The sequence below is a fragment of the Zerene cesonia genome, chromosome 11, assembly GCF_012273895.1.
Source record: "Zerene cesonia ecotype Mississippi chromosome 11, Zerene_cesonia_1.1, whole genome shotgun sequence".
Taxonomy (NCBI): domain Eukaryota; kingdom Metazoa; phylum Arthropoda; class Insecta; order Lepidoptera; family Pieridae; genus Zerene; species Zerene cesonia.
Window position 1 is genome coordinate 6,483,600 of NC_052112.1, and position 13,686 is coordinate 6,497,285.

A 13,686-nucleotide genomic window follows, 5' to 3' on the forward strand; every position below is an offset into this window, starting at 1 on the left:
ATATAATATTACAGTATAAATACGACTGCAACTAAGAATTAACAAATATAAATGTTATTCTTGCCAATTTAACCATTGTACGTAAATTATGACATGAAAGTGTTAACTCTGTAATTACGCCATCTATGACGTCCACTTTTAGAGCTTAAACCTATCTACGTCATTATCTGACGCCACACCATAATTAAGTAATAAACCACTTCGTATTTACTTCGGATACAAATAAGATTTAAAGAAGTTTAGGATTTATCTACTGCTTTTATTGGTATTTTATATTCGATTGGCCTTATTTTTACCACGATACAGCTGGATCTGCATAATATCAAGATACTCTTTATAGTAAGTTCTAACAGACATTGTTTCGCATCTACGCATATTGCGTGCAGTATTTTTTTACCACCAACACCAATAATAAATGTAAATCAAGCAATAATATCGAGTAATATGTCGTAAATGTTTTGGATGAAAAAATAAATTTAGTTTCGGTAATCCATATTTCAACATTTCTGGTGCAATCTGAGGATAACTTGATTCTTAATTTGACTAAGTCAAGGCCAATCGACTTCTATTTGTTAACTATTTATATATGCATGTATGTGGGTGGTTTTCCGATTGAAGACAAAACCGTGAGAAACTGACTGATTAAACTACTGACTGATTTTAAATTTACTTATTAAGATACAATGTAGCTAAAAAATTAAGAATCCAATTACAATAAAATGACTTAACATTTATAATGTTATCTATAATAAATATTTTATGCAGTCAACTAATTGGACGCATAATATGAACGTAAAAAATTATTAATTTTATGCCGTTACACAAATAGCATTGCTTACCGCTCTATGATAATAGTTTATTAGTTAACAATAAAGATTTTAAGAAATCGACACTCAAATAAAATTTTGTGAATTGGTTAATAAATCAATAGATAAAAATCTTACCACAACCATAATAGAGTCCATTAAATGAGTATCTGTAGTGATTTTGTTTTGATATACATATAATACATATTTATTGTGTACACGACGTTTAAGGCTCTTTGACCAAGTACGGGTAACGAATACCAACCAACACATGCAACTACCGAAGGTTTTTCTTATTGTAATGATTTGATTTTCTTTACGATATATATGTGTGGTGAATTTTAATATATCAATGTTTTCCCTGAAGCCTTCACATAAGTATTATGCGACGTTCAATGGTGAAGTAATAGGAATTGTTACAAATCCGGCGATAAAATGCAATTATTACAATACTGATTCTTACATAATATGTTATTTATTACTCATTAGTCTGGTAGAAAAGTGTGTTTTTGCTTTTTATACCCAAATAAATAAATTTAATACTCTTTATAAATATATATAAAGCACTGTACTGAGAATTCGCAGTATTGATTTGATGTTCTGAAGACTACCATCAATTTCAGATCTCGTTATAAGCATTTCAAACAAACATCGTAATTCGAATTGGTGTACCTAAACAAGTTCATATATCGATACTAAAGCGTAGGTAAATAGATGGCATCGTGAATTCTACGTCGGTATCTAAGCAGATTAGGTACTTAGCTTAAAAGCGAATTTGTAGGAGATGAATTGACAAATTTATTTTCAAACAAATAAGAATAATCAATTATGCAGTTCTCAATAGTTCTTTAAATAAGCATGTATCTTGTAAAAATGCGCTGCCGTACTGACCATATCATCATCTTTATATGGTTTAAATGCCAATTTACTGAAGAGGAAGAACCTGAATTCGGTGGAACAATGAGAAAAGAAAGGGTCTGTATTTAAATACGTGTCTCATTGTCATTTCCTCGAACAAGTGAGCATGTCGCACTCAATATGCCGATGCAGTGTGCGGCGCCATGACCTTTGCGCTCACGGACATGCCGAACGGCCTTTCTTAACCGGTCATTGCTTTGGGTGCCATCTTCGATGTTACGATGCAGATTAAAAAATCAGATCTTGAAGATTGTGAACGAAAAATCAATAATCAACTTGAACGAACGATATTACGTCCTACTCTATTTATCAGTAGTAATGTTAAGATTAATATTCTCTCTACTTACTTTTTTAATAACGTCGTTTTTTAAATAATAAAAAGTTAAGGTTATTGCACTCTTATGTTCATTTCTCATTGATACCGTTCTTTACGTTTATCGGCGAGTAAATTTTGTCAGACAGTAAATAATACATCTTAAGGATGCGTTAATTACGATGAACTAAATTTTTGTTTGTCTCGTATTCTTGTGACAATATGTGAGTTCCCATTTGTTGTTTACTATACCTATTATGTGGAAAGTTTCGTTAATGCGATCAGAATATGCACCATATAATGTTATGCAAGGCAAGATTTGTTATTCAAAGTCCATCTTTAATATGCACCACATTACACAACAATACAATATCCTTAAGCGAGGTTATCATTTGATCCCTTTGTATCCTCGACCAATAATAGTCCATGCATAATAGAGCTTGCAGTGTTACAACGAACAATACTGAGTTAAATAAATAAGTTATAGAGGTATAAGTTCGCAGAAATGCATAAAGCTCCGCGAAAAAATCCCAATAAAGTTTTTATTACATTCAATTGCATAGGTATGTTTCATTGGCAGCATTTATCAATTAATTACAAGCTGACGTCATTTTTGTTGTGGTATTTAAATGTTCAGGTCGCTGAATTTCATTTAATCCCAAAAACTGAATTAATATGTGCCTAATAACTTAACATAAAATATTTATGAGCAAATGTAGGTCTTTCCTGCTCTATTAATGATATTAGAATATTAGAATTAATATTTTTAGTAAAATGATATATTAATATTAATAGGGAATTGATGTATTTATAAACATGAAATGTAAGTGGAACTTATGAATTGGTTTAATTAATATTCCACTTAGGCTTAATTATTTTTTGTGTATTTTAAGACTTCCATTTCATGGATTTACTGAAATCTCTTTGTTAATATATTCGGACAGTCAGTACAATAATTTAAGATTTAATTCAAGTTGAGGATTAATCCTTGTAAAAGTAACCTGCTGCGTCATTCCGGTATAAACATGACGCAGGTAATTAAGATTGATTCAGTTTTAAGTGCCGAAAATTTCCGTCTACTTAATCGTCTTTAGATTGGAAGACCGCCTCCTTGGTACAGTGGTTAACGCGTGAGCGTAGAACCGAGGGGTCCTGAGTTCAATTCCCGGTGGGGACGCACAAAAAAATATGTCTCCGTCTGGCAGGACACAGAAGGCTAATCACCTACTTGTCCATAAAGAAAATCGATCAGTGAAACAGATGTACATCATCTGCCCCATACCCCACTAGGGGACACGGGACTTCACTTACTTACTTAGATTCGAACTACATGTGTTCTTAGGTTTCTTACCTAACCTTTGTCCTTTTTTGTTTATAATAACTTGGGTCAGTGCTAATTCTAGAGGTCACATGGCTTTATTTATCTCCCTACGTATTAACTCTAACATTGGTGTTATAAAATCGCTTATATATAATGTGAAATTATGAATCATATTAAAAACCTATAAAAATATGTATCGATAAGTTCTCTTCCAAATGATAATATGTCATTGCAAATAAAAAATAATAATTTAACTTATGAATCATACACGACAGGTTCTTAAAACAAAGAAATATACAATTGTACGTGAAAATTGCTTGTAAGTCATGTCACAGCAAGTCGACATTCGTGAACATTCATTAAGTTGACAAAAAGTCATGAACAATACATATTTTAAGTGCTCTTTAGCAGATATTACTGTACTTAATGATGCTTTCAACGCAATTGCTTTTCTTAATAAGCTTGTTTTATGAAAATGCAGTAAATACTGTACTCTATTTTCTTTAACAAATGAAAGTGAAGAAAAAATCAAATTGGTTTTATTTTCTAAATCACTTTCACAGTTTCACAGTACTTATTACATTTTGATAAAAATGTTAATATAGGTTTTGTAAAATACAATTCTTTGGATATAATGGTATCCAAATGTATGTCTAACATTATTTATAGAATATATATTTTTAATTCAATGAACTTGTACAAAACAATTAACATTGATGATAACAAAAAAATTGTTATCATATTTAATGTTTTTGTTTGTATCTTCTTCTAAAAGCTCCTTGATTGATAAGTGTTTAAATAAATAATTAATCAATGTCATAGTCGAACTAGAGCGATAAACTGCTCAAAGGTGAATTTCTTAATATGCCAATCCCAAAAGTACATTTTATCATCATTTATGATCAGACCCTCCGAGTGTCTTCATACTATCCGATTCGTTATTGATTTCTGGCGTCTTTCATACCTATAGTCGGGCCACGTATCAAATTTCGGAACCAATAATAGTTTGGCAGTAAGCTATCGGATGATAGTGTGTTTTTTTCGTGTATTTAAATTTCTCTTCAGATCCCAAGTATTATATATTTCCTCTGAATATTTAGCTTCCAAAGTATCCAGTATTGTCTATGGATAGTTTTTCTTTTGGGTCTCAAATAAAAAGGACCAACCAATCATGTTCCGTGAACTATTTATAAAGCCGTGGCCGCTTCGGAATGATAACGTCGGAAATAGGTGATAAACGTTCATCGGCTATCAGCGTCCGATGCCGATATCGGATCGGATAACCTGAAGGGTGCCCAAACCAAACAACTTTCTATGCAATTCATCCAGAATAACAAATAACAATTATTCATGGGTATTAGCAAAATATGTGAAAATTATTAATTTTTTTATGTGATTATTTGTTACATTTTTGTGTGAGATTTCCCGTTTTTTTGAAAATAAATCTACTTAAAGGTTTATATTCAACTAATATGTATATTTTAGCCGAATAAAAGGAAAGTGAAAAAGAGAACGAATGGATTAATGATTCTTTATGAAGTCATGCAAAGGCTTCATAGATATAGATCTATCGTCAAGTTTAAGCGAAGAGGTTTATACCTCTTCGCTTAAACTTGAAAAAAAAACGATTACTCGTTTTTATATAAAAAACAACATTTAATAACAGACTTTTCCTGGTGAAAAGAAAGAAATATAATGAATATATACATATAATAATATTTAAATTTGATGTAAGAGTCAGGCAAATTTAAATAAACGATAATTGATATGCAAACAGGAGGATTTCTAAGTAAATTTCATTTTTAAAGTGACATTTGACATGAAATTGAAACTTAAGGTTATTGAAGTTCCTATTCTCAAATTAATTGCATTAGTACTATGCACTTCTACTCTTTTTTTCTCTACCTTTTTCCACTTTCTTAGCAGTCTTTAAATTAAGTCTTAGGGTGGGTTAGTAAGGGTATGTATTGTTTAATTTTTGACTCTTCCGCATAATTTTTCATAGATAAGCTATTTACTATCGACATTTCCATTTTTAAATTAAATATAATGTATTTCCACAAATCTATATTCAATAAAAAAATAAAATAAGTAGAATATAAAGCGTATATATAATATGTACTTACTCTAACGATTCTAAGTTTGTCAATTCAGTTTGATTTATAATAACATTTTCTGAGTCAGTAGTGAGTTCTGCGTCAACAGAAAACCCATCACAACGTTTGTTATTCTGTGTCAAAATTTCAAAGCTAATTGGCCGGTCTGGTACGTCTGTATCATCAGTTCCAGATGATGTTTCCGTAGATTTGAGCAAGGGCACCGGCTCGGGCGGATGAGTGTCAACTTCAACGTTTTGTTTATAAACATCACCTATTGGTTCTATTTGTACAGGCGAAACCTCCACCTGCACTTTCGTCCGAAAAGACATTTTTCTCATAAACGACATCACTTCAACTTTTGATTTTCAAATACAAAGACACTTTTACATGATTGCCGCTCGTAAATAAGACTTATTTATATCGATCGATTAGAACTCAAAAAATATTATTTATTTCTAAATATGTATTATTAGCTGTGGTCAAATAGACTGAACGTGTTGTTTATTCAGTATTTATAATCGTTCTAAAATCTCAATAGTAGTAACAAAAACATCAGCCACACAAAATATTTTTTACCGGAAGACCACAGAGCGACCGGTTTGTCTGCTATAAATTAAATATATCTCTTTTTATTTATTAGAATAGATAATGACGATATAATGATAAAACGTATATCAATATCAATTCTAAATATTAAGGTCGTTAAACATCGATTAAAATTTATATAGCGCACATACCTCTGTCGGATGGACGAACGTTGCGGAGGTACACAATTGACTGACTTAGTCAGACCACGCTGAACGGCCAAGGGAAAACCACCTTGCGGTATTTTGCATTTTTACGAACCAAGGAAACACTCACATACGTCACTAAACTCAAATGTTTACATTGTAAGGATTCATCGGAGTAATGTAACGAGAAATATGTCACTCTATTTTCGGCTCTATGCCTGTAATGTTCTGTTTCTACATTTAAACTGTCATTCATATTGAAATGATTTGTTAAGTGTAACGTAATCGCATTAATTACCATTTTAACGTCACAATGTAAACTTTAAACGTACCATGACTTATAAGGTGTTTTGATAATTGCCACACTATGTGGTTATACTTCATATTGCTCTAAAAATTGTGTAAATTCGTAATATAAAAAGAAGGGTGAAATACCACGCATAATTATAATAGGAATAGATTTATAAAAATACAATGACGTACCGTATGTATGGTACATTTATTTACAATTGACGCCAATATCCATGACTCCTTTTTAAATCTGATAATAAATATTGATATTGAGAGAGAATTTAGAAACTGTTATTGTTTGTACTTATGATGGTAAAAAATATTGCATTTTGAACCGCCTTCTTGGCAATGAAAATAAAAATTCAAGAAAGAATAAATGTTTCATTGAACTGCGCCTTACCACAGATTACTATATATTTACTGCGTAAAAAGTCCTTATAGACGGGAATTAAATTACACTGTCACTTTAATAACATAGCAGATTTGGTACTGCACAGAGCATGAAGGAGAGATTAAATAATATTTATGGCGTATTTATTTACAAAGATTATTAACTCTTATCAATCCTACTAATCGCAACTATTTTCATGGCCCCTTGACACGTTTATTTTGCTATTATGTAAAATATCTTGCGAAAATTTTAATTTTAAACATTGCTTACCTAACAAGTAAAATATAAAAAGCATTCATTATATACATATATTGTTATATTGTTGTTATTTTGTTATTGTTTAGGTTGTGTATGTTATCCTAGGCAATCTTAAAAATCTACATCAAGTAAAATGTTCCTTTTATAATATTCTATTAATATTGACCGATCCCTTTATACATGTTAAAATTCCCAGCAGTTTTCAGATGGTTAAGTATAGAAGAATCCGGAATCTTTCATCCACCAATAAACATATATTATACAATATAAACCATAAGGTCATAATGGAAAAATTCTCCGAAAGTGACCTTATATGCGCCCGCAGGGAAGTATCTGCCAATAATGAACCACTATTATACATTGATATTTTTAATGATAAATATGAAGTTTGTTACATAGAATAACATACACAATGTAATTTGATAGATATCTACGCTTTTCGGAAGGTAGGTGACATCTCAGTTCTTCAATCATAATAATAACTATTATTGGTAGTTGTATCAGTTCAATATCGTTACTTTAAAAAAGAGTAACATAAACTCTGATCTTATAAATTACATTTCATTAAAGTGTAAAAAATCAAACCTTGAAGCCAATTTGACAGAAATTAACCAACGTTTCCTGTTTTTGTTCTTAGACGATAATTTTACTATTCATTAAGTTTAGCGAACCTTAACCGCCCATGAGAGCTGCCCATTATTTCTGTAATATAATTCTTGTTTATCATGTTGTTATTTATCTTTTCTTCTTATTACGTATTATTTTTTATTTAATGACAGTTGAAGGTTTATAATAGGTTATTGGTACCTATTTTAAATGTATTGTTCTTCCTGAGCTAAAAAAAAACAAAACAAAATTATGTATAAAATAAATGAGGTTATAAGGATAGCATTCAATACATTTTTTTATTTGTAACTAGATAATTGGTTTTTTAGTAAGAAAGGCTTTGTTATTTTTTATTAAGCGCTCTATATAAGCTTAAAACTGCTTTTATAATCTATAGGTATAATAATATATATTAGATATCGTGTTCATCATTGGTACAGGCAAGTAGTTAAATGTTATAGATCCAAATTCTAACCTAGCTGTTTTATTAAAAGGCTTTAATAGTTTGTTGCGACGTATTCCAAGATTGGTTAGCGTGAATGCTATAAATCGCAACAATTTTATGAACGTTAAGAAAATTTTAAGCTCTCTAGTACCTGGAAGTCAATAACATTAATATTTCTGTAAATATAAATATGTGCATGTCTTTTGTTTAAAACCGTAATGTAACGGATTTCGCGCTTTGAATCCACGACCTCAATTTAGTAGGTAACAGTATTGGAAGGAAAGGTCATATTAGTTGTTTAGGCAGTCGGATTTTTATTATTTAAAAGTATCTAATTAAAAAAAAAACTTTCTTGATCAATTTATAATGATAAAAAGGAACTTTGCTAGATGTAATAAAGGTATTGTTTGAATAGTTTTTTTTGTATATCAATTACTTAATAATTCAGGGGTATGAAAAATAGTTGTTGGCCGGATCTTATCCGATATGCACATTAAATTTTTTGAGAATCGGTCCAGACGTTTCGGAGTATGGGAACGAACATTCAAACACGAATATTTATATTTTTTATCGTATATACATTTTGAAATATTAAATAAGAAAGCTTTATTAATAAGGCAAAATACAAATTAGATTTATGACATTCTATCTTCGTCTTCAGGTGTATAGATAACTACTTTAAAATATTTTTTCCATGACGTTGGTTTGATGATCATAGACAATGTTACAGGTAACACATGCAAAAAATCCGCCTGCGCAGTTTTAGGTCACAGGCCACTTTTTGCCGCACTATGAAATCACGAGGCTACATTACCATGGTAATTATGACTGTTGTCTTCCTAATTTCTTGATGATCATCAGTACACACCAGGAAAAAATTTCAAACTTTAGGTAATTTGTAACATATACTTATTTGTAATATAATATAACATTATATTCACAGATTAGTCTACTTGAAAAATAAAGTTTTCTTTAAATAGCATAAACTAATAGGAGGTAATTAATATTAACAACTTAAAATATATCTTTTGGAAAATATGTTCTAATCTCTACTAGTATGTAATCTCTATATGTCTCGACGTATTTCTCACAACAACAACAACTTCCCTACACCCCTTTTAAATGATATTCGTTTCATAGATATTTATTTATAACAAGGAGTGAAATGATCTCTATTCTCTAAATCCATACCACTGTTCTTAATACTTAGTTGAGATTTAAGTTCTATGCCTACTTTATAAGTACCGACTAAAATACCTACATAATATAACTTATGTACGTCCAACTACTGAACGAAACATAATAAAAGTTATACCTGCTCTTCACATCAGTGTCTTCACAACCAAGTGAAACTACGTAGAAGCTAAAAAATAAAGCACCGAAGGTAAAGAATTTCTATTTCCTTTTCATAAGAATTTCAATCACTTACCATAAAATTATGTTGCTTGACGCCATCATTGGTTATTTTTAAGCTTATTTGGAGAGTTTCACAAAATAATTTTTATTACTTGTTCACATTTGTTATATAAAATGTATATTATTCTTCAGACTCTAATAAAGGAAGCGTTCAATAACAAACAAATATTACAACTGCGCTAACAGCGTGGCTTTGGTAGCGCCCAATGACGGTCAATCAAATTCTAAATAAAAAACATAAAACGAGTTTGAGAAATATTGACATCCTTTATACCCGTTCAACGATTAAATAAAATTTAATGTCTCTAAATAACATGGTCATATATATTTATAAACTTATATTATGTATTAAGTTTACTGTATTAAGTTTTTTTGTAGATCCTCACTCGTTATGAAATATTTCATTGAATAATGTACATTGAACAGATAGTCATAAAAGATTGTTTATAAGAATGAATAATTATCTAACCCATCAAATTTTACGCGTTCCTGTTAAGTTTGTGGCTTTTATGATTATCGTATATTAGTGCCAAAGTGCAAAATGTAAGCACGGTTCAAGTATAAACTAACACCGCGAAATTGCAAACGGTCAAAATATACTGTGGAGTGCCCCTTAGTTACATAAAAACCGAAAGAATAGAAGAACTTCGATTGATTAGGTGAGGTCACGGGTGGTATAAAGTCGTCGCCTCGGCATGGAGAAAACTATAAAACCGACTCCGCCTCACAATCGACTTTTTATATTTTTAAAGTGTTGAAATATTCATCCATAACATACTGCTTACAATCTTTCCATAAATAATCTAACGGTCTCTTCAATTTTATAGTGACATGTAATATCATATTTGATATTTAACGTAGGTATAAAATTACCATTTTCATCAAACCATTTAGATTTGTTTGCTTGCATTGTTTAGGTGGTTGGTGTTTTAACTACGGTAGTTCATGGACAACTTCTAAGTAACAATATTAAAAATGAAAATGTATTTTATTTATGTCTGATCCAATTTGAAAAGCTTTATAATTTTTAAGAAAGTTAATAATAATACACACTTGAAGTAGTCAATAATCACAATTCAACAACACGATACTTAGCCACAGCACATTTATGAGGTGTAATTATAAAAGGTTTTTGTATTTCCCCTTTGTTCAAATCCAGTTATAATTAATAATGAATAAATCTAGTTCAACTCGTTACTCTATTATGGAGAACTGAAAGTACTTAGTCAATAGTGGATTAAAGATTTATTGTTTACTCGTGTAGTGCCTATTATTAGTCTATGCGTTATTTCCCATTACACGCCACTAATTATTGTTTATATTTTTTTTAAGTTAGTTTATTTCGCACTTTAAAAATTTAATAATAACAACTTAATTTCAGATAATATCTCATTACTTTTCAGAACTGACATAATTTAACGTGTTTATACATAAAAAATACGTATACCAAGACAATCTGATACATATACTGAGATACTTACTATTTTATGTATGTCTTTACATTTTGACCATACTACACAAAAATGTTTGAAAAACGAATGCATAATTAGTTTCTTCAATGAATACCTAGCTGACCTAGCTCTGTTATAACGCCATCCACCAGACTTAATGAAATTTTATTAAGTGATTCTAATCATGAAAATAAGATGTTTCACAGTGGCATATATAATATAACACTTTAGTAGGATAAAAAGTAACGTATATTTTTTTTCATCCCCCGGTGATATGCATGGTTAGCCACTTCTTAACGTTATTATAAATAAGTAAGTAGGTGGGTTAAATCAAATATTGCTGTATAACCACCCAAAATTTTGTTGAAAATTTCCCAGTGGTTTTCACGTGATTGACGCATATACAAAGAGACGATCAAACAAACAGAAGAAAAAATTACAAACATTGTTTCAAGGTCTATGGAATACGCATATTGCATAGGAATTGCTTAAAAAGTATTCGATGTACAGAAACGGTCTTGATACTGTTTCATTATTGGTATATATTGACAATTGATGAATATACTGAAATAACTTTCAAAAACGAGATAATCTATATGAAAATAGGTATTAGTATGGTGCATTATAATTATTCTAAATGTAGGGTAACTTCGCAAATTTATGATTTTCACTTTCAATGACACTACATCGTGGATCGAAGGTGGAAAAAAATGGGTAAGTTATTATAATAATCATAATAATCACCAGCAATGCATGTTTCGCTTAAGATTGTTGCACTAATCACAAAAACTGCGTACCTACTGGTTCGAGTAGAAAATATAATATTGAGTTAGATGTTCCAATGTTGATCAACATCCAGGGATAATATCAATAAAAGACGTGGCATAATTAGAATAATCACGTACAAAAAATGTCATACATAAGAATTCTTCATCGTGAGCTGTGAATCTCTATCGCTTTATTATTTATATCTTTAGGGATCAGACAAGTAGAACAGTAATTTTATAAATTTTAAGTTATAATAATATTAGCGTAATGTTCAGTATGGGTAAAGAGGTTTCAGGTAAAATCCATATCAAAAGAAAGTCACTTTTAACAAATAAAAGTTATAAGATATCTATATAATTTACTATACGATAATAAAAAATATGTATCTCAATATAAACTTACCGCTTATCAAACACGTACATTGCTCCGAGGTTAATTTTACACTGTTTAATTAATATTTTGTTTATAAAATAATGTTCGCGTTTTTATCCGGAACTGCCAACTGGATTTAACCGTAGTAAGTTTGTCATGTAGCAAAGGACGCCTAAACGCGTTATTATAATTAATAGATTTTAAAATGAAAATCATAGAATTGTAATCCCAAAACATGCTTTGGCAAATCTAAATGGTGGACATAAGAAATAACAATAATAGTAAATTAAATAGATATGGTATTTTACCAACTTTTTTTAACAACTCTTTACCAAAAAGAAATTTGTCCCTACAGACGCCAGATTAAAATTGTAGATTTTATTGATCACACAAGAGTTTCATATGACTTCCATTAACCATTTGGTTAAATAGTATGGCTACGTTTAATAACCGACATAGGTACTTAATAAACAACGGATATTTTTTATTCGTAACGTTTTTGAGTTGGTAGTTCACATTAATAGAACTATTTATACATTAAAATATTTATTATGACTGTGCAGACCGTAGGTACCGTCTGATTAATATGATGAAAAGACCTTGTAAGTTTCGGTCCGGGATCGCGCTTACTGGACGCGCATTGGTGCACGGCGGACTGCGGACACTTGAGGTTGATAAACCTCAGGTCTCAGGCCAAGAGCTTTGCATTCGTTATACGCGTGGTATTAGGCAACTTTAAAGCGTAGTGATTGATATCAATATTGAAAAGCTATGGGGTCAAAGATCTTTTTTATTCACAATATTCTAATTAGTGAAAATACCAAAAGAAAAATGTGCTAAATTTTTTGAAAAGTCATATAAGATAAATTAGTTTTGATTCTTATCGGCAAATCGCGTAGCTAGGTAGTGGATAGGAATCTATTTTACTCTTTGTAGTTAAGACGTATTCACGATTATAATTTATAATCTGATGTTGGCATAAACTTAGTACAATATCTTGCGTAATTAGCCCTTAACACATACCGTGTTTGCGTGTTGTATTGTGAAAAGTTCAGGATCATTAAAATCTTATTTTAAAACATGAATAGGTACATACGCATTATTAAAATATACTAGTCAAACGAAACAAATCATTTGGCACAATATTTATTCTTATTCAGTTTTCGGTATTTATCGAATAGAAAAGATAGCAATTTACTTTGTCTTTTTATTCATTAACACGTTAATTTCCAATCACGCGACGTCGCGTGTTCCCAATACTCTTCGATGTGGCCCCTCACGCGACGACGCGTGATATGTCCGTAGAGCTTTGTATGAAGCAAATGTGTTTGTTATGGGCCACTAAAGAAAGAACTGAGCTATCGTAAAGTGGGCGTGGCCATGAGAATCATGCGATTGTTTTAGTGTTACGTAATTGGTTAGTACGCTTAAGTGTCGCCGCTCATGCGGACGGCTTTCTTAATTGCTTTTAGTCGCTTTTTAACAAATTTTACGTTTTTT

General features: G+C 30.5%; 1 protein-coding gene across 1 annotated transcript in view; it reads right to left on the reverse strand.

Annotated features, from left to right (window-relative positions):
- Nucleotides 1-5,786, reverse strand: part of LOC119830556 (multiple C2 and transmembrane domain-containing protein-like) — a 14,804-nt gene extending 9,018 nt beyond the window's left edge. The window contains exons 1-2 of the mRNA XM_038353617.1: nucleotides 5,485-5,786; nucleotides 1,698-1,749 (exon numbers count right to left, since the gene is read on the reverse strand). Coding sequence (XP_038209545.1) covers nucleotides 1,698-1,749; nucleotides 5,485-5,786 — 354 coding nt within the window. The remainder of the gene's footprint in view (nucleotides 1-1,697; nucleotides 1,750-5,484) is intronic.
- Nucleotides 5,787-13,686: the final 7,900 nt, after the last annotated feature.